At 45.0% G+C, this 24292-nt stretch overlaps 2 protein-coding genes across 6 annotated transcripts in view; one reads left to right on the top strand and one right to left on the bottom strand.

Moving 5' to 3' along the window:
• The window catches only part of LOC139057169 (sorting nexin-25-like), an 82432-nt gene extending 62605 nt beyond the window's left edge, over positions 1 to 19827 (bottom strand). The window contains exons 1-8 of the mRNA XM_070534960.1: positions 19449 to 19827; positions 19180 to 19380; positions 18931 to 19106; positions 13148 to 13279; positions 4779 to 4948; positions 1326 to 1512; positions 626 to 699; positions 474 to 550 (exon numbers count right to left, since the gene is read on the bottom strand). Coding sequence (XP_070391061.1) covers positions 474 to 550; positions 626 to 699; positions 1326 to 1512; positions 4779 to 4948; positions 13148 to 13279; positions 18931 to 19106; positions 19180 to 19380; positions 19449 to 19478 — 1047 coding nt within the window. The 5' untranslated portion in view covers positions 19479 to 19827. The remainder of the gene's footprint in view (positions 1 to 473; positions 551 to 625; positions 700 to 1325; positions 1513 to 4778; positions 4949 to 13147; positions 13280 to 18930; positions 19107 to 19179; positions 19381 to 19448) is intronic.
• Positions 19828 to 21226: 1399 nt separating this feature from the next.
• LOC139057167 (TBC domain-containing protein kinase-like protein) overlaps positions 21227 to 24292 on the top strand; it is a 54652-nt gene continuing 51586 nt past the window's right edge. For all 5 annotated transcript variants that reach the window (XM_070534953.1, XM_070534954.1, XM_070534952.1 and 2 more), the window contains exons 1-6: positions 21227 to 21384; positions 21489 to 21683; positions 21825 to 21891; positions 21971 to 22085; positions 22140 to 22213; positions 22275 to 22383. In XM_070534953.1, the coding sequence (XP_070391054.1) occupies positions 21363 to 21384; positions 21489 to 21683; positions 21825 to 21891; positions 21971 to 22085; positions 22140 to 22213; positions 22275 to 22383 (582 nt within the window). In that variant the 5' untranslated portion in view covers positions 21227 to 21362. The remainder of the gene's footprint in view (positions 21385 to 21488; positions 21684 to 21824; positions 21892 to 21970; positions 22086 to 22139; positions 22214 to 22274; positions 22384 to 24292) is intronic.

The following is a 24292-nucleotide window of genomic DNA, read 5'->3' as shown; positions in this document are numbered from 1 at the left end:
TCTCAAAAGCGACACTACGACCTTCGGCACCAAAACAACCATTTTTCACCTGGTGCCCTTGTCCTTCTCCGGACGCCTTCACGTCACATCGGCTCGTCAGAAAGACTACTTTCCCGTTATTCTGGTCCATACCAGATATTATGTCAACTGCCCAATGTGACATACGAGATCGCCCCAGTCGGTCAGCCTTCAGTGCCTCCCATTGTCACCAGCGATGTTGTTCACATCGCCAGGCTCAAGCCCTATGTACCCCCATTAAGTGAGGCTCTATAACTTGCACTGGGACGGAGCTAACCCCATCGGGAGGGTGATGTTACTGTGAAGGGAAAGAAGAAGGTGGCATGGACTAGAGGAAGACGAAGTCTGGCAGTTGCCTGAACGCCTAAAATACCAGTTGTAAATATACCTTATTTTACACTCGTGGGCTTGCTTTCTTCCTGCAACAATATAGTTCAAAAAGCAGTTAGTCCTACCTGTTTGATGTATTTGGATAAATTCCTTGATTGCAACAGGTCTCCTTTAGCTGTACTTGGTGCTTCATACTGCTTATCTGAACAAATAAATTCCAATTTAGTATATCAACTATATATACAAAAGCCACTACGAGGGAAAGAAAACAGTTAACCTTCACTTATTCCACGTGCTTTCTTCAGGTTGTTGGCAGTGGTAGCTTGCATAATTTCTGACACAATGTTGAACCTGTATGAGGGAAACACCAGATTGTTGCAGTCACACATTCTCTTTCCTCGCATGCACAGACAGAGCTACCCCACATACTGCCACAAAGCCCCTTTTCAAAACCTATGTGACAGCAGAGCGCATCACTAGAACAATGCCAAGCATTTCTCCCACACAAAGTGCTCACAGGAGATTGCACCCCCCCCCCCCCCCTTCCCCAAGCAACAGACATTCATATCCCAGTTACCACCACGTCTTGAGCATGAAACACTGCAGAGAAGCTACCTTGCTGTTTAAGGGTCTACATGAGCTGTTGCAGAGACCACATGTTCTGAGGCAGCCTCAGTGTGCTATGAGCACAGGTTGCTGCTTCTGGCAGTGTGATGAAAAAGGCTGTGGGTCACAGGAGCCTTTGTTAAGCCTCATGCAGGAAATTCACACCAAAAATGCATGCTGTGCAAAGACCTTCAAGTTAAAGCAGCATGCTCCCATATGTGCAATCCTAGTTCACCTCCAGCCCCTCACTAGTGCACCGCCACTCGGCAGTGTGTACGACTTGACTGTAGAAACAAACACTGTAGTGCACCTTGTAATCTACTCTCTCACTGCCTCATTGCACGTAACGGTTAGAATGAAAGTAAGCTCACCGCATACGTTTCAAGTCTTGGATGTCAGTGCAGGTATCTATAACAAAAATAAAGTCTTCCCATGTCTCAGCATAAGCATATGTTCGACTGTGCTTCTCATTTTCTGCTTGAAGGTACTGCAGGTAAGCAATCAGCTTCTGGTTGATGTAATCGGGATCAGTTATCAGGTCAACTGTAGGCTGAAAAACTGAAAACATAAGTGGAACATATTCACTGTGTTTTAAAAGCACATCTCTACAATAAAAGTACAAGTATACTGAATGATGAAGTAGAACTTCTAACACTATTTTATACTGTTTATGGGAAAAATCTATGCTTGATGACCACCAGTATGCAAAAATGCCAGCAGGAAAAGTTGCGATTGAGAGTGCCAAATAAGATGGAGAAGAAATAAGATGCAGATCAGAATGCAAGGGAAAATCATGCCACCCTCTCAGTTGCGATCTGGAGGGAGGGGCAAAAGTTTCCTCTGGAAATTACTAGAGGGGCTTAGTGTAGCTGCAAGTATGGTGGGGTTCAGCCAGCATGGAATTAAGTATCAACAGTACATACTACATGAATTTGCCTAAGCTTTATTCTTTTGGCTTCAAATGGCTATATGAATTTTAAAATTCATCTTTTTCAACAAAACAATCCATTACAAGTGCAACAATTTGTAGTGACTATGCATGTGCACAGAGACTAATTGCTTGCTGTGTTTAGAAACCTATGAGTACTTCGAAATAGAAAAATAAAGCATGATAAAGAATGCCACAAGCATGAAGACTAAACAATTACAGTAAACTCTCGTTAACTTGAAACATGACCATCTCGAGATATCGGTTAAGTCAAAATTTTTATCCAGCTGTGGTTTCAACCCATGTGTCTTTCATAAATTATCTCGAAAGGTTCTTGCAATGGGCCCCAGGTATCTCAAATCTCTACTGGGAAAACAGCAAGAAAAAGGCAATGAGGCAGCATTATCAGCATTGCCTGCACTTCCTTTTTACTCGGGGGCAGCTCACTGGCCAAGCTAGATGCCACGCCTACCTTTCCCCCTTCTCGGCTGCCACTTTATTGTGGCCTCATGTGGCCAGCAGGGATATGGTTGCTTTCTTTTTTCCTCTCATTTAGGACGCTGTCAATGATGCATCAATGTGTTCGCAACCTATTAATAGTGACCTTGGGCAAGATGATCTGCACTTTTGGGCCGGCGCGATCAGCCCACACACTGGACCCAAAAGAGTGTGCACAGCATGGGAGCCCGCAGCAGTTCAGCAAGATCAGCAAGATTGCAGCTTGATAAGGACCCTCACTTCATGCTCCAGTGAGGTGAGGCGTAAGCGCCGAGTCACTCGTGGGCGTCCACTAAAGGTGCGACAATTACACTCTTTTTAGTTTCGGTTTGCACAGATAAATTGGCTGGAATTCATTACTCAATTCAGCTTTTTGGGTGTCTGAAAACAATGCCCAGATGATTGGGTTCAAGTATATCGTTAGGATCAGCTGTCTTGACTCTGTGCCAAGCATGCAGTCTTGGCACAATGCCAATAATACCATTGTCCATAGACGCCAATGATGACGATGCACATGAAAGTAAACAAAAATGCCACTAACAGTATTTTGGAAAGGTTCCACGAGGTCTATGTGAGGCCCGAGGGCTCAAAACTCTACTTGTCTTGAAATCTTTTCCCAGTTTTCAAAGCTTTGAGTAAACAGGGATTTACAAGTACATACATCATCGCCATATTGTACTGGATGAATGCATTAGAGTTTCCTCTCATTATGTGGCAGCTTATAACTGCCTCGACCAGACCCTGCCCATGCTACAGTGGCTGGCAAAATGTCAGCACATGTCAGTGAGGTTTCGACATCTCGCTGTCATCCTAGGCTCAGAACCTTATTTATGTCTTTGTTTGGAGTGCAAGTTCGCTGTACTTAAAGGGACACTAAAGTGAAACAATAAATCAGTTTAGACTGATGAAGCATTGTTTGAGAACCCTGCAGGCAGTCACTTAAAAAAAAAAAGTTTGATTATTAGATGAGAAAATGAAGGTCCAAGTATCAGTACTTGAATTTTGCACCGAAACCCTAGCGCCGGTACGTCAGCGTGACGTCAGGGATTCCAAAGTATGTTTTCGCATTTGGGCTGCGTTGGCTGAATAAAGGTTCCCGAAACTTGCCATGTTTAATATTTGGTTCCTTTAGAACACAATGTAGTCAATCTGTACCGCTATATATAATTAGTAGGCCCTAGAAGATGCCATCAAAATCGGAGACGTCACAGCCCCCAGGTGCGGGAACTTAAGTAGGTGTCGCCACCTGTATTTCGTTCTCGCGCTTTTTCTGGCTTACCAAACGTTTTATCGTTGTAAGAGTGGTGTTTTTGGTGTTGTAGAACGGTAATTTACTGATGCAGAAGAAATAATTTTTCACTTTGGTGTCCCTTTAACATGTAAACAGCTGTTACAAGGACTTTTTTGTAGCTGCACCACATATTGTCTTGTAATCCATTGTCATAACGGCTGCGCAATAAGCATCCTCATTACGTCGGCAGTAAAAGATGACAAAAACCATCAACCTCATTCAGCTGGACTGCTCAGAACAACGGCCCCATGAGAAACATTCAAAGGTCCCTTCACTAATTAAGTGAGTGGCTGCCCTCCCCCTCGCTTCGCAGCAGTGCCCACTCTGTGCACACTAAAGATGGCAGTATGTGTGGCATAAAGGTGCGACCCGGGCACAGCTTGCAGTGAGGGTGGCTCCTTTAAGAACAAGAGTTTTTTCAATTTTCAGACATTTGTCATGGCGTGCATGTGAGTAATAGTTTGCACAACTCGACCACTGCGCCTGATAACCATACTGAGCTTGTTTGTTTGCAAAACCCAAACCTGACATAACAAACCTACAATCTGCTGAAAAAAATGCTGTGAGAAGGTCCTGAGGCTACTGAGAAATGGTGCTGCAACCTTAAATTAGGTGTGTAATTACATTGACCCCATAATCACACTTGCACTTATAATTTGCCACTGGTATTATGCTCAATGTCTTTTGCGTGCACGCAGTTAGTCCAGGTACTATAATTACAGAGTGTCTAGTGCAAAGCCTTCTTCTGATACAGCGAAATGTACTACTCACCAATGCCATGGGTGTTGGAGCCTCTGCTCTTCCCATGCTGCCTGTGACCAGACACAGTGACATTGGTTGCCAGAGTGTAATAAACCATTCCTTCATTTACTGAGGGCATAGTTTCTGACACGATTTTTGCTTCCCTTCACAGGTTAAGCATGCCCTTGCAAGGTGAAGCAGTTTACCTGCCCCTCCTCCCCTGTGAAAGCCCGCTTCCATTGGTGGAGCTGAGCAATGGCACCTCTCCCACCCCCCACCCCCCCTAGTATAGAGCAGCTGAAGAATGTACGTGAACTGCTACAATCGCCCACAGTCTGCACTAGGTACTGCAAAGGGTTCAATTACCTAGGCAAGCCAGGATTTCACGCAGCAGATGACGAACAGAAATGCAGAGGGCATACTCAGATGGCAGCAGCAAAGCTAGTAGGAAGTCGGCCACCTGCCGAAGATGGTCCAGCTCCAGCTGTGAAGTTTCTAAGAAAGGACTCAGTGGGAACGGCCGCTTTTCACCATTCCTGCAGATAATAATTCACGGCAATGCAATCCTTAAATACTTCAACTAGAACATTACCTTAAATCATCCCTGAAACGGTTTGGACAAATTTTGTAGTCACATGGGGTGCAGTTACAGTAAAACATTTGCACCACAATTTAAGTGAAATGTTTCCTATTAAGAGAGCTACGGATGATAATAAACTACTCTCCTCCCTAGCCATGCTTTTCCTCAATTCGTTCGCCAAACAATTGGGGCTAAGCTCCGCCTTCACTGGCTCTGCCTCATGATGTGACATCGTGACATCTACTTTTGGAGTCTTGGAGCCAGCGCACGAAGCCTCTCTAACCTCTTCACTAGCCACCTGGTCTTAGATTCTAAGCAAGAGCTATTCAAGCAGCATACATTGCAAGTATTCCATCGGAGTGCTGCACATGTCCGGTATTCTGGTAAATGCAGGTGAGCTGGTCATTTTGACACATGAGCGGAGGCATAAATTTGTGACCTGCATGGTGCAGTCCCCTGATGGCATAGAGCTCAACCAGCCAAACACAGAGCTTATATTGCTATAACCAAGGGTAAAACAATTTATGCATTTATAAAGACAGTATGTTCCCGACAGTGGCGTACCAACTATTTCTCCAGTGTGTGTGTGTGGGGGGGGGGAGGGGGCAAACCACAAATCATCTGACCACCTCTCTCTCTCTTACTATATATGTATATATACTGTAAAGACGTTTATTGGTCACCGGCATTTGGGACCAACCGTTAAAGCAGGGCACAGACTCCCAGCTTGAGCGGCGTTCCCCGAGCAAAAGCACTGGAGAGGATGGCCCACTATAGCATCCCTCTTCTTCACTACAATTACCCCTGGGAAAGAAAAGGGAGCCATCCAATGACCTAACAGCTCCTAACTATGAGTGGATCATAATACAGATTGAGGCGCTCGACGCTGACAATGTCTCATCCCCGACGGCACATTTCCGAAGACGGTTCAACGGGTTCGATCACGTAATTGATGGGAGATACGCATTCAACAACACGGTATTGCCCTTCATACTTGGGTAGTAGTTTTGGTGACACCAGGTGCAGCGGAAGGAACCGAGAGCCACACAAGTGCTCCAGGAAGGGAGGTGGGCACAGAAGTGGTCACCGCGACAGCTCTTCTGGCACTCTTGGTCATTGGAGGTAAAGGCATGAGGGAGATTGTGGCACTCTTCAGCATGTGTTGCCGTGGCAGAAATGGGCACACATTCAGATGTATCCAGCCGGTATGGTAGAAATGTGTCGATGGTGTGCAACGGGTGCAAATCGTACAGTAAGAAAAAGGATGAAAAGCGGGTGGTGCTCTGAGTAGCGGTGTTGCATGCGTAGGTCACAAAGGGCAGAACGACGTCCCAATTTGTGTGGTTGGAGGCGACATACATGGCAAGCATGTTGATGAGCGTACGGTTGAAGCATTCCGCAAGGCCATTGGTTTGAGGATGGTGTGCCGTAGTTGTACAATGAACAACGTGGCACACTTTAAGAATGGCTTCAACTACTTTGGACAGGAAGACATGCCCGCGGTCACAAAGCAGTTCCTGAGGTGGCCCATGATGCAGGATGAATCGACGTAGCAGGAAGACAACATTGCGCGCTGTAGCAGCCGGGAGGGTGGCAGTTTCAGCGTATCACATGAGGTGGTCGACTGCCACAATGGCCCAGCGTTTCCCAGCCAATGTCAGGGGAAGGGGCCCATACAAATAGATGCCGTGCGCTTAAATGGCTGGGTAAGGCAAGGTAAAGGTCGCAAGATGGCTGGTGAGAGGCAGGGTGAAAATTTCCGGTCCTGCAAGGGACCGGAAATTTCACCCTGCCTCTGCGGGTGGTGATTTCACCCTGCCTCTGCGGGTGGTGCGCGGGTAGTGATAATGGCCTTGCAGGCCATTATCACTACCCACGCACCCAATTATCACTAGGTTTGATATTGGCTGGGTTCACAGTTCTCCCAGGGCAGCGGATGAATTCTTTGTTAATAAAACACATTCATAAAGCTCCGGAGAGCTTGCATGCGTATTTCATTGCAAGTGTCATAATTAGTCCCGACTTTTAAGTTTGCCTACATACTGCCCATAACACACCCTTTATTTTGGCCAAATATAAACAAAGACCCCTGTTTAGTTCCCGAATGACACCACTGAAACCAACTAGGAACTGCTTATGATGCATGAGTATAGGAGGAAAATGACGATGGCTCAGTAATTATTTGCAAAGCTTCTAACTGGACCAGAAATGTAAAAAATTTTGGCACACATTGGACTTAAACGACCTCCCTCCTCTTTCCACAAAATATAAACCTGTTGTAAACTACAGCTATGGTGGGACATCGGGAAGCATAGCTGATAGCAGCCATAATACACCCTCCAACATTGTAGTAAGAAATGTTTTACAAAAGCTGTATTTGATCAAACCGCATTTAACTTTAGCTGAATTTAGTCTTGCCAGCATTTACTGTACTGCTACGGCAGTGAATTCTACCTCGCTCGTTAGACAGGCTCACAACACTCTAGTTTGCTTGCATATGTAATTTATTGTGAAAGCCCGAATTACCCTTGTATTTTAAACTTTACCTAGTCCTTAGAATCACCAAGTGTAAAGAAGCTGCCTCGTTTAGTTCAGTGGGGACACTTGGCGAACTTAATATATGATGCATGAAAAAGTAAAAATAAAAAAGAGAGGGTTCAATAATTATTTGTAACCCCTCTAAGTAAGCCAGAAACGTTAGAACTTCACGACACATTGCATTTTAAATGTTGCCAATTCCTTCAAAGTATAACATTTCTGAAACAGTTCTTTTGGGACATTGGGACACCTAGCTAAGAACAGCAGCGAGATAGTTTCGAATGCTTGCTTATGATTTTTTAAAGCTGTATTTGATCAACACACATTTAACAATGCATGTAAACTTGGCATATTGTTGCCCTTATGTTTCCAAAACTCGACCTCAGTTGTAGTTGTAATCATGCCAACGCAGCAGCCTAAGCTTTAATTTAAACCGCTCTAAAAACACACTAACAACGCTATGGGCCACTTCCATACGTAATCTACTGAAAAAGGTGCATTTGACCCATCCATTTGAATCATCACCTACACATTACCCATACCATGCCCCTAGTTCTCCCAAGATATAAACAACATATCTTGCTTAGCTCACTGAAGGCACCAGAGAAACAAACTATGAATCTTGCATGATGCATGAAACCACATGGAAGGATTTAGTAATTATCTGCAGTATCTGGATTTAAAGCAGAAACATAAAGGTTTTGCAACGCATTGCACTTAAAATTATCCATACTTTTCACATAATTTCAAGTTCGTATCTAGTACAGTTTTAAAAATCGGAAACATTTCGATTAGTGGCAGTATGGCAGCCTAGAACACTTGAATGAGTATCTTTCTACAAAGGCTATAATGAACCTACACAGAATAAACATTTATCGCTCTTCATGTTCCCCGCATTATCTACCAAGGATACCGGGAAAAAAGTGAGGACCCATTCCACCCTGTGAAGGTAACTGACCAGCAAAGCTGCTATGGTGGTATATATTAAATTGGTATAGAGTTTTGTTGGTATGCAAGTATTCACAAAATTATGTATATGTCATTTATGGGAAATACAAAGATCAGGCACACACTAGGTCATGCACTACGTCACACATACACAGAGTTACCGCTGAAAGGCTTTTAAAGGTGCAGGTGTTGACGCAGGTGCGATGGAGCACTGTTTAGACGCAGCAGGCCATTAAACCGAGCCACGATGAGAGTGACAATATGCGTTGACCAGGGTGCAGTCAAAAGGGGTGCATGAAACAAAACATGTTTCTTTGTAACTTGAAAATGATCATACTTCCTAGTTAATTAACTGAATCAAACTTTGAAGGACTAGAGTTTTATTCTAGCGGACAAACATGGGGCTGTCCATTTCCCTCCTGGGTCTATGTATTGACAGCAGATGGGAATTCCACAATATTTAGAACTGTGAACTCCGCAATTATAGAAAGTAAATGAAACACGGCATATAGTTAGAGTTTTCTTAGTGGCTAATTATATAACTTGTTCCGGGATATATCATAAGAAGCCAACAAACACTGACACCAAGGACAACATAGGAGAAATTACTTGTGCTTATTAATGAAATAATGAAACGATAAATTGATGGAAATGAAAGGGGATGAAAAAACAACTTGCTGCAGATGGGGAACGATCCCACAACATTCACATTTCGTGTGTGATGCTCTACCAATTGAGCCACGGTAATTGATGAGCACGGACACTCTGTCAAAACGATGGTGTGAGCAAGTGTGGCAGCAGCAGCAAGCGAAGTGATCTTCGTGTGGTCTATCACTTCAATGCAAGAGTGATGAGAACACAGCGCGCACAAAGGTATGGGTTGTCTGCAGATCACTTTGAAGACACGGCGCGTGCGACTGGGCATGGCCATGCAAAGTATGCACTTTTTGGCAGAGCCGAAACTGCGCCCCCCCCCCTCCCTCCCACACTACATCCCCGCTTTCCTCCATATATGGCAATCAAGATTGAGCCAGGATCATCAGTTCCCCTTGCACCCGGTTCCGAAATGTGCAGTTAGAGCTGGAGCACAACGCGCCACCCCCGCTCCCTCTCATCCCCACACAGCCTTTAGCGCAACGGAAGACGGCACCTTTCCTCTTAGCTTTTTTTCCTTCGCGCAGTTCACATTGAGCCACAATCGTTGACTTCCTTCACATGCTTTCAGTCGCACATACAGCATACGACGTGCGGTGTTACGAATGGCCTGCAAGGGTACCAACCTACAAAATTTTCCAAGCCAGCTGCAGCTGCGGAGGTGGTGAGCTTCCCAGATGCGACCTTGGATCCCTTCCCCACCTGCTGCGGCGACTCGTTTTGTAGGGACGACGATGAGCTGCATCAACACCCTCTCAGTGCCACTATAACTAAACAGAGTCGGTAGGCCAAGTATTGTTAGTGGATTCACCGTGGCCGTAACGGCTTGTTTGAAGCAGTCGAACAGCTGGGAGAATATGTCTTGCGGCCGTCTCACGAGGCTTAGAAGTCATGGACAGACGCGGCAGCCATTATCTGCGGAGTCAACACTGGGATGAAGACGCGCCTGCTCGGGGCAAGACCCATGTCTGCGAAAACCCTCTCACCTTGGTGTGGTCAGTGAAACCTGTGCAGAAGTGAGTGTGTAAACCCTCCCCCTCAAAGGCCGGTTGGCAACGATGACTTTGAATGCTCCGTTTGGTCGAACGGCCATTTTCCCTCACCTAGGGATCTAGGGATTACAGAGTGTATTTAAGGAGCCGTTGGTGGCTCCTCAGTGTGCATTCCTCTTTTAGTCATGTTAGACTGACGAACTGTAACATTCTCATGTAGATACTGTAAATAAATCCCATATTCCTTGTCCTCGATGAGAACAAGTCCCTCAGAGGTTTCAACAACGTCCTCAGCGTGAATAAGTTGGACGACGGCATGGGCCAGCTACAACGTATTTCAAGCCCGACCCCAACCATAACAGCGGTGACAGTGTTATCACCCGTTATACTTTATACGAATACCTTTATACCTTTATACGAAACATCACGGCGATGGCAAAAATGCACTCGTGTCCATACAATTGCTATCACAATAATAAAAAGCATTACTTATGTGGCCACCTTATTAAAAGAAAATTTTGGTTCAGCTGTAGCTTTGCTGGATTTTCTTGTGTGCAGCTGAAAGCGCCCACTTTCAAAAGTGGGGTGGAGCAGGCCAAATGGTACACTTTGCCCTCTCCCCCACTTTTGTCAGTGCAGGCAGTGGGAGGAGTTGGGGCAAGTCTCCCCTTCACCCTCAGTAAATACATCTATGGTTCGAAATTGCGCTGTTGTTGAAAAGGTACATCAGCAGCAAAGTAGAATACACCTGGTTATTGCTATATTAGCTCTGGGTTTGTCTGGTTGAGTTCTGTGCCACCAGGTGGCTGCACCTTGCAGACTACTCACGTTTGCACCTCGGCCCATCCGGCAAGATGCCCAGACCACCTACATTTACCGCAATACTGGACACGTTAAAACTCTTTATTGTGGTAGTAATCCTCTGGTGGGAAGTGACAGCCATAAACACGTAGATCCTGGTGCCGACTCGATACCGACAGCCCGAAGCACTGCAGCCACTCCACTCGCCTGATGCCTTGCGAAGGGACAATATCGCAGTATGATATGTTGCCAATCGCTTAATTTGCAGCCCACAACACAACAAGGGCGATTCATGGTCCTTGCGAAAAAAAACCTCAAGACCAACACTGACCGTGCAGCTCGCGTCAGCATAGAGCTAGTTGAGCACAAACAGACGACACTTGCTGAATGCTGGAAGTGCTTGAAAGTAGTGATAAATTGTCATGTATTCTCTTTCTGTTACATATTTTTATAGAAACATGTTAACCAACATTCCAACTATTACGAACATTTGGTCACCATAAAGTTTGAAAAATTATCGATGACGCAGCATTGGTAGCCAATTGGGTAGCATGCCCGACTGACATAATGCATGCCCGCTACATAGATGGTAATGAGGTGGCTGAAAACTCAGGGAAGTGGCACCACTGCGATTGATAGCAATGCTCACTTTGAAAACCTTATATAAATTAGACGCCTTACACGAAGCACTTAAATGTGTCACTTAATGACCAGAAGGTCCTGTCCTAGCGACTTGGTACATTTGTACAAGATCATCGAAATCGTTTCAGGGTCCCTTGAGTCACAATCATTACACATGATGAGTAAAACTATTACTATGCTGCCAGATATTTATATCATAAAGGTACAAACTTTTCAGAATAAGGTTCAATCCTACAAACCGAGAGTTATACAATCTGTTATACCCTAATGTCTGAATTGGCCAGAAGTCTTGACCCTCTGTTTCCCCCAAAACCAAAATTCCATTTACAACAAGAACACAAATGTTTGTTCAAACAGGATGCGTTTCTTCAGGAATTGCAATAATAGAAAAAAAAGTTGTAGCACAGTTGCTGAGCAAGACATTGAAATTGAGCAGCAAATTAAACAAGTTCACTGAAATTCCCTATTGACGACCATTAACAGCATTAGGAAGTGATAAAATAAGGCAGCAAGACATGCTGTTACCTGTCTAAGAATAAGTTGCCTGGGTATTTTTCTTTCTAAAAGCTCAGTTCAGTTCGTAATGCACGTCCAAAAAAATTATGCAGTGATTATTAAAAATATGTGCCAAATCCACTTTCTGATTAAGAGGCATGCCGTAATGGAGGACTCCGGGAATTTCGACCACCTGGGTTTTTTTAGCGTGCACCTAAATCTACTTACACGGGTGTTTCCGCATTTCGCCCCCATCGAAATGCGGCCACCGTGGCCGGGATTCGATCCTGCGACCTCGTGCTCAGCAGACCAACACCATAGCCACTGAGCAACCATGGCGGGTAATGCAAGTTCAGTTTGTAATGCTACTTCAGTTGACTACAATATTTCCCAATGCTGAGTTTTTTTATCACAAGTTAGAACTTTTAAAACATGTTGCAATCAAGAATGTAATAGTTCTAACAAGGACCAAGTCAAACAACAAATTTCAACTCAAGTATTCAATTCTCACTGTAAGAAAGCAGCCGTCAAAGTTTACAACATAGTAAGTCTTTGACAAGCAAGAAATTTGGAGATGGACAAAATGGAGTGGTTGCAGATGAGAAGGAAAGTATTGCATTCATGTCCATGTGGAGACAGTTTCGTCTTGTGAATTGATTTTTTTTAAATATAAAGTATTCTTTCTTCAAAAAGTTATTACATGCCACATGGCAATCTAGTACAGCTTACAATTATGCTGCGTTCATCAAAACTTGTATGTATCCATATACACACTTGCCAATCTGTAAACATTAAAATGCATAAAAATTCACAGAGAGGGGGAGGAAGAGGTATAAATTTGTATTCTTGTATAAATTTTCTTATCTGGCGCTGCCTTATCCTTTGACACCTTTAAGATGTTTTCACAAACTGAAGACATTTTTTATAAAACATGATGCAAATTTCATAAAATGTTAACAAAACTCAAATTCGTAAACTTTACAGTAAATTAGGGAGAGTTGGCAGTTAAGCATATCCAAAAAGGATACCTGTGATCATTTCAAATATTTCTGCGATATAACTAATTAAACTGGCAGAAGCCTTACCCTCCAGTGGCTATTCGGGCAGCATGGAAGTGCTTCTGAACCTTCCGAACCATATGGTCAGTCATCAGCTTGACGTCGTCAATTCTGTGGCACCGATCCTTCAGGTTCCGTAAAACACGCCAGATTTCCCCTCTAAGACGATGAACATAAAGATATTTTGATGTAAGAAGCCAATTTTGCAGCACAAACTTCACGGACACTCCAGCTAGCTCCCTATTTCATTCGCACAACACACGAAGCCTTGTATGCAATAAGCTTTAAGATACGGATGCGTACATGACCCCTTTTTTTTGTCTGCAGAAAATTCTAAGGCAGATTTATAAAGCAGCAAATAATGATATAGTAGTTTGTGGGTTATAAAAAGATACAGTTCTCAGAATGTTGTGTAGGTACTGCTATCATTGTGTTGAGTGTTACTTGCTTTTGCTGGGTGCAGGTTCGCCCTACGAGGACTTAGTTTTGCGACTTGCAATGTGTCATTGTAGTTCTTCGTCACTATGTAACATCTGGTGAAGGTGCGGTGTACTGACTTGATCTTCAAGTAGACTATAGGCATGGCAACTGAATGTCCTATGCAGCAGTATTGCCTGCTCTGTGGACAGCATTATCGACTTTGACTTTAGGTCGATGACTGCATCGTGTTGGCCCAGAAAGTACATCATCATCATCATCATCATCATCATCCTATTTTATGTCCACTGCAGGATGAAGGCCTCTCCCCGCGATCTCCAATTACCCTGTCCTGCGCCAGCCGATTCCAACTAGCACCTAAAAATTTCCTAATTTGGTCGCACCACCTAGTCTTCCTCTACTGCGCTTCCCTTCTCTTGGTACCCTTTCTGTCACCCTAATGGTTCAACCGTTATCTACTCTACGAATTACAGGACCTGCCCAGCGCCATTCTTTTCTCATGTCAATTAGAATGTCGTCTATACCCGTTTGCTCTCTGATCTAAACCATTCTCTTTCCGTATCTTATAGTTATGCCTAGCATTCTTCGTTCCAACGCTCTTTGTGCAGTCCTTAACATGTTCTCAAGCTTCTTTGCCAATATTCAAGTCTCTGCCCCATATGTCAGCACCGGTAAAATGCACTGATTGTACATTTTCCTTTTCCATGATAACAGTAAGCTCCCGCTCAGGAGTTCACGATGTCTGCCATATGCGATCCAACCCATTTTTATTCTTTGAATTTCCTTTTCATGGTCAAGGTTCCCTGTGATTAGTTGACCTAAGTAAATGTACTCCTTCACAGACTTTGGCAGCTGACTTGCGATCTTGAACTCTTGTTCCCTTGCCTGGTTATTTATCATAATCTTTGTTCTTCTGCATCTTAATCTTCAGCCCCACTCTTACACTCTCTCTGTTAAGGTCCTCAATCATTTGTTGTAACTCGTCCGCAGTGTTGCTGAATAGAACAGCGTCATTGGCAAACCGAAGGTTGCCAAGGTATTCGCCGTCGATCCTTACTCCTAAAGCTTCCCAGTTCAATAGCTTGAATATTTGTTCCAAGCACGCAGTGAATATCATTGGAGAGATTATGTCTCCTTGTCCGATTCCTTTATAGGCATCTTCCTACTTTTAGTGAGTAGAATTAAGGTGACTGTGGAATCTCTGTAGATATTTTCCGAGGTATTTATGTAAGCGGTCTGTACTCCTTGATTACACAATGCCTCTATGACTGCTGGTATCTCTACTGAATCAAATGCATTTTCATAATCTATGAAAGCCATATAGAGAGGCTTATCGTATTATTGTACTCTGCGGATTTCTCAGTAACCTGATTAATGATATGGATGTTATCCATCGTAGAGAATCCCTTCCTGAAGCCTGCCTGTTCCCTAGGTTGACTAAAGTACAGATCCGCTGATTTGTCCACCCTTTGCGGGTTTTGCCGATTGTCTCTTCTTTGTCTCTTTGTTGTTGATTGTCTCTTCTCTTCGATTGACATCTTTTTCCCCGAATGTTATGCACGCACGCAGTCTTGAACGCGCCTAGGTACACAATATATTTTCACTGAAATTGAACAGCACTTAACACTTGCGTGTAAAAATAAAAAGGGAAAAGTTTTCAGTGCCTATCGGGAAGCCCTGGGCCACGTATCATTCGTTTGTCGCGTCTGCGTGTCTCTCGGCGTCCGAAAGCTAGCGCTCCCAGGTATGCAGAATGGCGAGTCCTGTCGCCATATCGATACCACTCTGAGCCTGGCGCAAAGGGAGCAACCTTGAAAGCTCCCAATGATGCCTCCACCCTTTCTTCATTACGTCCTGTGAGCAATGCTGCAGAATAACAAATGTCACGGAGCAAGTCCAATAATGAACCTTCAGCGTGATTACGCAGGTTCCAGTTGGCATTATTAGATGACCTCCAGCTGTCTGGTTGTGAGGGCTGCCCCGCACAGTCCTAACTTACTTCAATTTGGCAGTAAAAGGTTACCTGATGACAGAGTAGTCGGCTCCTGTGTCCACTAGAGCAGCGACATTGTGGCCATGGAAAAGCACATCGAGGTTGGCGGTTCGTAGTCTTGCATCAAAGCTAGGGCGTGGCGTCAAGTCCAAGGTGAGTCGTCAAATGTGCATCAGGTGGCATTTTTTTGGTTTCAAGGCTTCATTTGGGTGGTGTCGTGTTGTCGCTATGTCGCTGAGATGGAAGTTGAAGTGTCAGTGGCAAAGAATCTTTGGCACTTCGACTAACAGCGACAGCACCTCCATCAGCTGCTGCTTTCAGTTTTCTGGATAAGGGCTGATAGACCGGCTGCAGGACGGGCCAATGTATGGTTGGCACTGCAGTGACATCATCTAGGCAACGATGAACAGGAAGGCTGTCAATGTTTCCACACAGTGGCTGCAATGTAGTCGGCAATCTTACATGGTTCCTCGTAGGATTTGTAAGCTCATCTTGCGGTATGGGCATCGGCAGTCAACGTGGCCCGCTTCTTTGCAATGATATCACAGTAGGCTTTGTAAGCCCATCTCGCGGTATGGGCATCAGCAGTAAACGTGGCTCGCTTCTTTGCAATGATATCACAGTGGGCGGTGGTTGGGGGCACACCATACGTTTGTTTTCATCAGGGCGTTTCGCAGGCAGACAGGCGGGCTGCGGCAGTTGGTGATGAAACTGCAGTGGGGCCTGACATGGGTGCGGAAGGGGGATATGACAGTAGGCAGTAGCAGCATAGCTCATTACTGCTGAGCAAGGCTGCAGTGATTCAGGGACTCCTAGCGACTGCTGGATCTATTTGTTACAATGTCAGCAATCGAAGCCACTTGAGGCTGCAATGAAGGGAGCAATTTGTGAAGCTCCTCCCGCACAACCTCTCGAATGGTCTTGCATAGGTCGTCAGTGCCCAGTGATCGAACTTCGGCGCATTTTTCGTGAGCATGCAGTGGTTGCATTGCTTGTTCTGCATTTCAAGTGTTTTGTTGATGGCCAATGAAAGGAAATTTTTGACCATCTTCAGCGGGTTCCATATCGTTCCAGCGAAAAGTATTTGCTTCACACCACGCATGAGGAGGTGAACGTTCTTCTCCTCGAACATTTCCGGGTCAGCGCGGCAGAAAAGATGGGTCGTCTCTTCTGTAAAGATGGCAACATTCTCGATAGGTAACTGCACTCGGGTTTTCAGTAGAACTTCAGTCCTTTCTCTTCAGATGCTTGTGAACGTCTTAAGAAGGTTGCTGCAGAACTGGTCCCACATCATAAGTATGGACTCCCAGTTCTTAAACCAAGTCCTCACAGTGTCTCCCAAGAAAAAGCATACATGGTGCAGCTTTTCCTGACAGGTCTAGTTATAAGTATGGACTCCCAGTTCTTAAACCAAGTCCTCACAGCGTCTCCCAAGAAAAAGCATACATGGTGCAGCTTTTCCTGACAGGTCTAGTTGATGAAGGCCCTGACCCTCCCTAAAGTCTCGAGCCAGCTTTACAGGTTGTTTGAGGAAGCTCTACTGAAGTAAGGTGGCTCCCAGCACTGTTTCGTTATGATTGCTGCAGGGGATGCTACATCCGTCATCATGGCTACTGACTAGGCCTTGGTAGAAGTCCATGCTCTGGGGACAGCTTGGTAGTCTGTGGTTAGCTCGATGGTTCGGAGGTGGCATTGTCTTCGCTGTTAGGGCATAGTTTGTGGGTTTTCAGGGACATACGGTACATTAACACAGAAAAAATTAAATTATGGGGTTTTACGTGCCAAAACCACTTTCTGATTATGAGGCACGCCGTAGTGGAGGACTCCGGAAATTTCGACCACCAGGAGTTCTTTAACGTGCACCCAAATCTAAGAACACGGGTGTTTTCATATTTCACCCCCTTCAAAATGCGGCCGCCGTGATTTATCACAGAAGCACCTCCACCAAATGTCCCATTGTAGTGACAATGAAAAACTACTACCCCCACTCCCCAGTGGCACAACACAAGTCACAAACCTAACTGTTTATTGGGTAAACCTGTGCCCAGCAAAAGCAAGTAACAACAATACGTTGGTTTGGGCAAATAGGTTCGTCTTGACAGTTTTATTAAAAATGCGCTAAAGATGAAAACGATAGGTACACATACGACAGGGCTGGCACTACTTCCAACTGGCGTTTATTTCAAACATTCATCTATATATGCTCTGCACATCAGGTACATCATTATCATCAGGTACATCATCATACACACAAAAGATTGTATAAGTGAATCACATCATACACACGATTGTATGGTCAATCAGTTAATGTGCCCATATACCTCAAAAGAAACGTCACTTGTTTTTCTTGGAAAACCAAAGATGGGCAACTGATGCGCTTGTCACCTGCTTTCATTATAAAATATGCTTAAACTATTTCACTTTTTTTTTTCTTTCCTAAAAGAAGTTGTGTCACCAAACATGGGTGTGCATGTGCGCTATTTGCAGTGTTCAGCCAAGTGACCACCGTATCCTTTTCTAACGTCATTATTGTGCTGTCTAGCCCTGTCATTGAAGCACTGGCCGGTTTGTCCTATATTAACGCGTCCACAATCTAAGGGTATCTGACACAGAACGTCTGAAGTACATTCGGTGAAATCGGTCCATAGATCATTTGAAATAAACGTCAGTTGGAAATAGCACCAATCCTGTCATGTGTGTTCCTTTCGTCTTCATCTTTAACAAATATTTATGAAAACTGGCAAGTAATACTCAGCACAATGTTAGCGGCGAGCACACTTGTCAATTTTCTAAGGTCAAGCATGAAAGCTTTTACACATGACTCACCGAAGGTTCCAGCGTAATTGCTGGTGCTTGCGTGCCTTCCAGGAAGTACAAGGCTATCCACATAATAAAGGCGCTTTTTACTACTACTACATCAATTCGCGTCGGTGAAAACAGAAAACAAATTGAATCAGCGATAACACTCTATAAACTTTCAGTACACAAAGGCGCATTTTGTTCCGTACAGTAACATCGTAACACAGATCGGCTCACGAAAATTGTTCACCGAAATCGTGAACTATTTTACACATGTCAATATTCTGTTCAAAACAACATAGCTCAGATGTAGTGTTACTTGAGCAATGAGAATTTCTGCATGCCACTGGACAACATTGCAGAAGTACTGGTCAGAAAACACTTTCAAAGATACTCTACCTCGTGGAACAGCTTACTTCTTTTAAACGTCTTAAGCAAATTATCCAGTAAAGGGCTTGGTGCTGAACAAGCAGAGAAAGTTCCATGCCAAAGATTTTTCAGAAGCCAGAGTCATTAAATGCAGCGTGTTATAAGCATAAACACATTTGGGCACACATGCACCGAGACCAAACACCGTCACCTGAGAAGCATGCAGAAACACCGGTGGTCAGGAACCAGGTGCTTGTACCATGGCAGTATAAAATCTCTGAAGACAAGATCAAATATTTCATTTATCCTCGCGTCGACTGCGCGAGAAAAGACGATGTGCTTGGACTTCTCCGAGCCGTCCATACGACAGTATTCCTTCATCTTTTCCTGCAAAATTGGGGGGAGGCAGCGAAATCAATTTTAAGGGGCTTTGAAACAAACAATTAGTAGTGCGAATCACCTGTAGCACTTGCTTCAACAAATGGTTTCCGTCATGTTCTCTCAGTACAACGGGATACTGGTCGTCGGTACAAAGCGCACTTCGGCAACCTAAGATGACACCAAGCGACACCATACCAACATACATTAGTGTCACTCCTGCCGTGTCCAAGTGGCCGTAATAATGAGTCAACGCAGCAGCAATGCACACCACGAAGCTTCCCTGCCAAACAGAGGAAAAACAGCAAGGATGTCAGGAGTGAATCGTGCACGTTCTTCGCGCGTCATTACCTTGATGAGATTTTTTCCCAACGTTCTCATTGCTTATTTCTGTAATTTCCCACAAATTTTTCACTGGTTATCTGCAACGAAAGTAAACCACGTGAGTTTCCCTAGTGCCCGTCATGTGAGCGGTGCATGCTTGTCAGGCTGTCATGAACCCCAAAACTGGGGGCGTTGATGTTTCGCTCATCCAAGACCACTATGAAGATACTTCCAGCGGCTGCAGGTCGCATACATCAAAGTCCGTGCACGCATTTTTCACGTAGTACATCGGATAAAAGAACTATAATAAGGTAAACTGGCCCCTCGCTACCACCTTCGGCGCTGCTGCCAAAGGCACCGCACCAAACCAGCCAAGGCTTCCGAAGCCACCGTGGCTGGCCGCAAAACCAAAACATAAAACGCAAGGGCAGCCAGGGAAACGAAACCGGAACTAGTTGTTGAAATTATTTATGGCGTCGAAGACTTTTGATTATAGCAAGAAAATAAAAAGGCGAATATATTTTGGCTGACAAGCATTCCCAGTACCACCACGGAGAAATAAAATGCTACCACAGTGCTCAGGCATAGTCAACGTTTTTAGATAGCCTCCTGGGCACGTGTTCCCGTGGGCCGATGGGGCCGATTTTCGCGGTGGGGTACCTACATAGCCCACATTTTCTACTAAAACAGCACGTGAAAAGCTGTGTTAGCTTATTATTACGTGGAAACATGTTTTGTTCAACTATGAAAACTTGTTATTGCATGTACGACTATCCGTTACGTAAAAAGTATCAGTGGACCGCTAAAGTTGGAAAACAGACGACAAGGTTCGCGCTCGCTTTGAAACAGTTGGTCGTCTGTTCTTGCTTTTCTTCGCTTGGTCATGCATTGTAGGTGAGTAAAGGGGTAGTATGCGTGAATGGAAACATTTTATGAAGATTTTACTTTGAGAACGTGTTATTTGTGTAGCCATATCCACGTTTGAGACGAAGCCTCTTACAACACCAGCCAACACGAGCCTCGCAGATACTCTCATTCATAGAGTTTCATTTTGTAGGAAACTCTATGCTCTCATTAGCATAGAGTTAGTAGATGGTCATTAGAGTGTATGGGGGAGTGGGTCCAGTGGAAACCCCGACAAGCGGCGAGAGTGAAGCAAAAAACATTGAAATTTGCGGCGGCGCTGCAGTGGCCTTCTTCTTAAAACCCCTCAATCTCCCAAAGTAGCGCCATTCCATGGCTAGCATTTATGACATACTTGTTGCACCGCGGCATGTATGGTTTCATGGCTGGATTCTTATGTGCTATGTTTTTGCGGTTGTCGATTCGCGCATTAAAAGCCCGCAATGGGCTGGTCTGCGCTCCTTCAGCTGGCACTGTAGCGTTGCAATTGAGAACGGTATTGTCGTCTAAGAAATAAGCTCTTTGAATAAATTATAGCGAACGAAGGCGTCGCAAAAATACTATTGAGACGACCGCCATACATATACAAGTAGAGGGAACGAGAGCGACCAAACGAAAACACTGCAAAAGGCACCCGGATTCCATGGACCATACGGAGACTGCCCGAACTGTAGCAGACGACAGGCGCGAGTCCGTGCCCTGACGTCATGCTAGCGGCGCTCGCAGCGCCCCTGTAGTTCGTTCTCGGGGCAAATTTCCACATTTTTTCTTAAAAACAAGAAAAAAAACAAGACAATTAACTCTGCTAAGTGTTATACTAAGCGACGTAGACTCCAAAATGAGATTTTTCTACAAAATGTAAGCAAGAACAGTGAAGCAATAAGCGTGAAACCTTCTTTCGAACGTACGCAGCGAAATATGCAGGACGCTGTCTACACAAGCGGCGCGTTCGGCGTCGGCGTGAAGCGCAGCGGAGAGCGGGTTGCTGAGGCGTTTCGTATGCGTTTTTGAGTTTCGCCGGTTTCATGCCCATGGTGTATGGACCAGCCTTGTGTGCCGAGTGCGCCTATTCAATACGAATACGTTTCATTAATTCCCCTTTGTACAATTATAGTGAGCAAAGTGGGTAAATACTTGTCCACCAATGTAGCACGTCTCTTCCAGACATGCACTCGTTGAAAAAGACAACACTCGGCGCCCGAACGTTTTTCGCCTCCTGCCATGCAAGGGACACCTGCGGCAACAACGGATTACCGCTCACGCCGAACTCGATTAGAGTTCTTGGCCTCTTTCAGTTGCTCAAATGTTTGACCCACAATAACCTCTGCACATATATTGATGCATTTCGGAGCAAACATGGTAATAGCATATTCCTGCTGAAAAAAAAAAATATATATATATATATATATATATATATATCCCTGCAATTTTCACTTATACATAATCGTGCACTTCAAAAACATCTCGTTTTCAATAGTGATTTCTCTATTTAATCACCAGAAAGACTTGTGGTCGTCATTGAGCACTTTAGAAATTCCTTGCAAGACGAAATTCCAAACAAGTTGTCGTAAGTGCAGCGATTCACGCCACTATTGGAGTGACAATTGTCATTATTGACAATTAATGCACTCGTAATGATGTTTCAGAGTTCACAGCATCAGCAGAATATGCAGGCAAGTGCTGGAGGCCCTGGACTACCTACATAGAAGAGGCATAGTTCACCGTGCACTCTCTCCGTGCTCTATCCTGCTTGATGATAAGGTATTGTCTTCAGAAAGTGTGCGTAGGTTGTGTACTACACCCTCTGTCTTGCAGCAACAAGTCAAGCTTGCAAACTACGGACTGTGTCACATGACTGAAAATGGCAGGACTGTACCTTTTCCACTGGGGTGAGTAGTTATAAAATGTTTCACTTGCCCCTTGTGATCATCGCATTCATTTGTACTTCAGGACACCGAAATACCTTGCTCCTGAAGTTTTGACTCGAGAGAGGCCATCCCTGTCGGGTCCGAAAGCTGACATTTGGTCACTGGGCGTCATCACTCTGGAGCTGGCCTTGGTATGAGCAGCAGTCCACCAATTTTTATGCCAGCCACTGTTGTTTGTGGCTTGAAATGTCGTGTTGCTTGGTATGACTAATGATAGCATAACTAGTTTTGCTGTCCATCAACATATTTCAAGTCCACTGCAGGACGAAGGCCTATCCCTCTGATCTTCAGTTACCCCGGTGCTATGCCAACCGATTACAACTGTGCCTGCGAATTTCTTAATTTCATCACTCCACCTAGTCTTCTACTGTCCTCAACTGCGTTTCCCTTCTCTTGGCACCCATTCTGTAACTGTAACGGTCCACTCCATTCTGTAACTGTAACGGTCCACTGGTTATCTAACCTACGCATTACATGACCTGCCAAGCTCCAACGGCACAGCCGATTAGAATATCGGCTCTTTCTGTCTCTTAACATTACACCTAGCATTCTTCCATTGCTCTTTGTGCGCTCCTTGTTTTCAAGCTTCTTTGTCAGTCTCCCCGAAGTTTCTGCCTTATATGTTAGCACCGGTAGAATGCATTGATTGTACACCGTTCTTCTTTAGGCAAACTTCCAGTAAGTATCTGAGTATGTCTGCCATATGTGCTCCAACCCAATTTTATTCTTCTGTAAGTTTCCTTCTCATTATCAGGGTCCCGTGTGAGTAATTGCCCTAGGTAAACATATTCCTTCGCATGGTCTAGAGGCTGACCGGTGATCCTGTACTCTTGTTCCCTTGCGCGGCCATTGATCGTTATCTTTGTTTTCTGCATATTGATCTTCAACCTCACTCTTACACTGTCTCTGTTAAGGTCCTCAGTCATTTGTTGTAACTCGTCCCCAGTGCTGCTGAGTAGGACAATGTCATCTGCGAACCAAAGGTTGCTGAAATATTCGCCATTGATCCTTACCCCTAAGCCATCCCAATTTAATATGATCTTGAATTGTAGCGCGAAGTGACCAACTTGAGCTACCGCGGCGCTGTTTCCCCATCCACTTTCTTGGGTATTTATGTGTCCTAGTAGAACCCTGGGAGTGTTAGCCATTGCCACCATAAAAAAAAATGGATGTGGCTTAGCTAAGGTTAAGCCTAGGATGCAAAGCATACTAGCCTTTATTTTAGTTGTTGAACCACTGTTTAGCCTGGTGAACTGCTGTTGCTTGGCTATATTTGGTTCGGCTAGATGAAGAAACAACTCATGCGTTACTCTGCTTCGCCTTCAAGAGTGGAACGCGACAGCGTTCCCGTCGACCCGCCAAGGAGTGTAAGACAATGGGCTATGGCGCAGCGACTACGCGCCCCGCATTGGACGCGGTGAGCGTCGAGCAACGCAGCGTTTGGCGCAGCAACGAAATGTGCGCCTGAGCAAGAGATGCACACCCGAGAAACAGCTCGTTTCTAAGGCAACACCGCATTCACTAGAGGTGCTTTTGTACCGCTTTGAAGCATCGTACTCGTGGCTCAGTGGTAGCGTCTCCGTCTCACACTCCGGAGACCCTGGTTCGATTCCCACCCAGCCTATCTTGCAAGAGTTGAGCCAAAGCCACCTAGAAAATCAGTCTCTGTAGCACGCCGCAACCTTCGCTTCTCATTCCAACGAGCAGCTCTGTCTCCAGGAGGCATCTCACCTCGTGAGTGTCTAGCAGAAGCGCAGCTGCTTATATACCGCCGCGACGCCGCGAGTTGGAGCCCCGTTTCTCCTCTGTCGTGACGTCACGGTGTCACGTGGTATTGAAGGCGACACCGCCGCGCCTGAGGAGCTGGGTTGAGCTCTCGTAATGCTTTGCATAAAATTTGAGCAGGCAGCTAAACCACATTCACTAACGAGCAAACTGTACAGGTGAGGTGGGGCAAACGACGCGTCGCGCCAATCATAGTGGACAAAGCACCGTGCATGAAGAGAGACGCGACTGCAAGACATATTGACACACTAAAGT

This window comes from Dermacentor albipictus, chromosome 3 (genome assembly GCF_038994185.2).
Source record: "Dermacentor albipictus isolate Rhodes 1998 colony chromosome 3, USDA_Dalb.pri_finalv2, whole genome shotgun sequence".
In the NCBI taxonomy this organism is placed as follows: domain Eukaryota; kingdom Metazoa; phylum Arthropoda; class Arachnida; order Ixodida; family Ixodidae; genus Dermacentor; species Dermacentor albipictus.
This window is presented reverse-complemented; position numbering and strand designations above follow the sequence as displayed.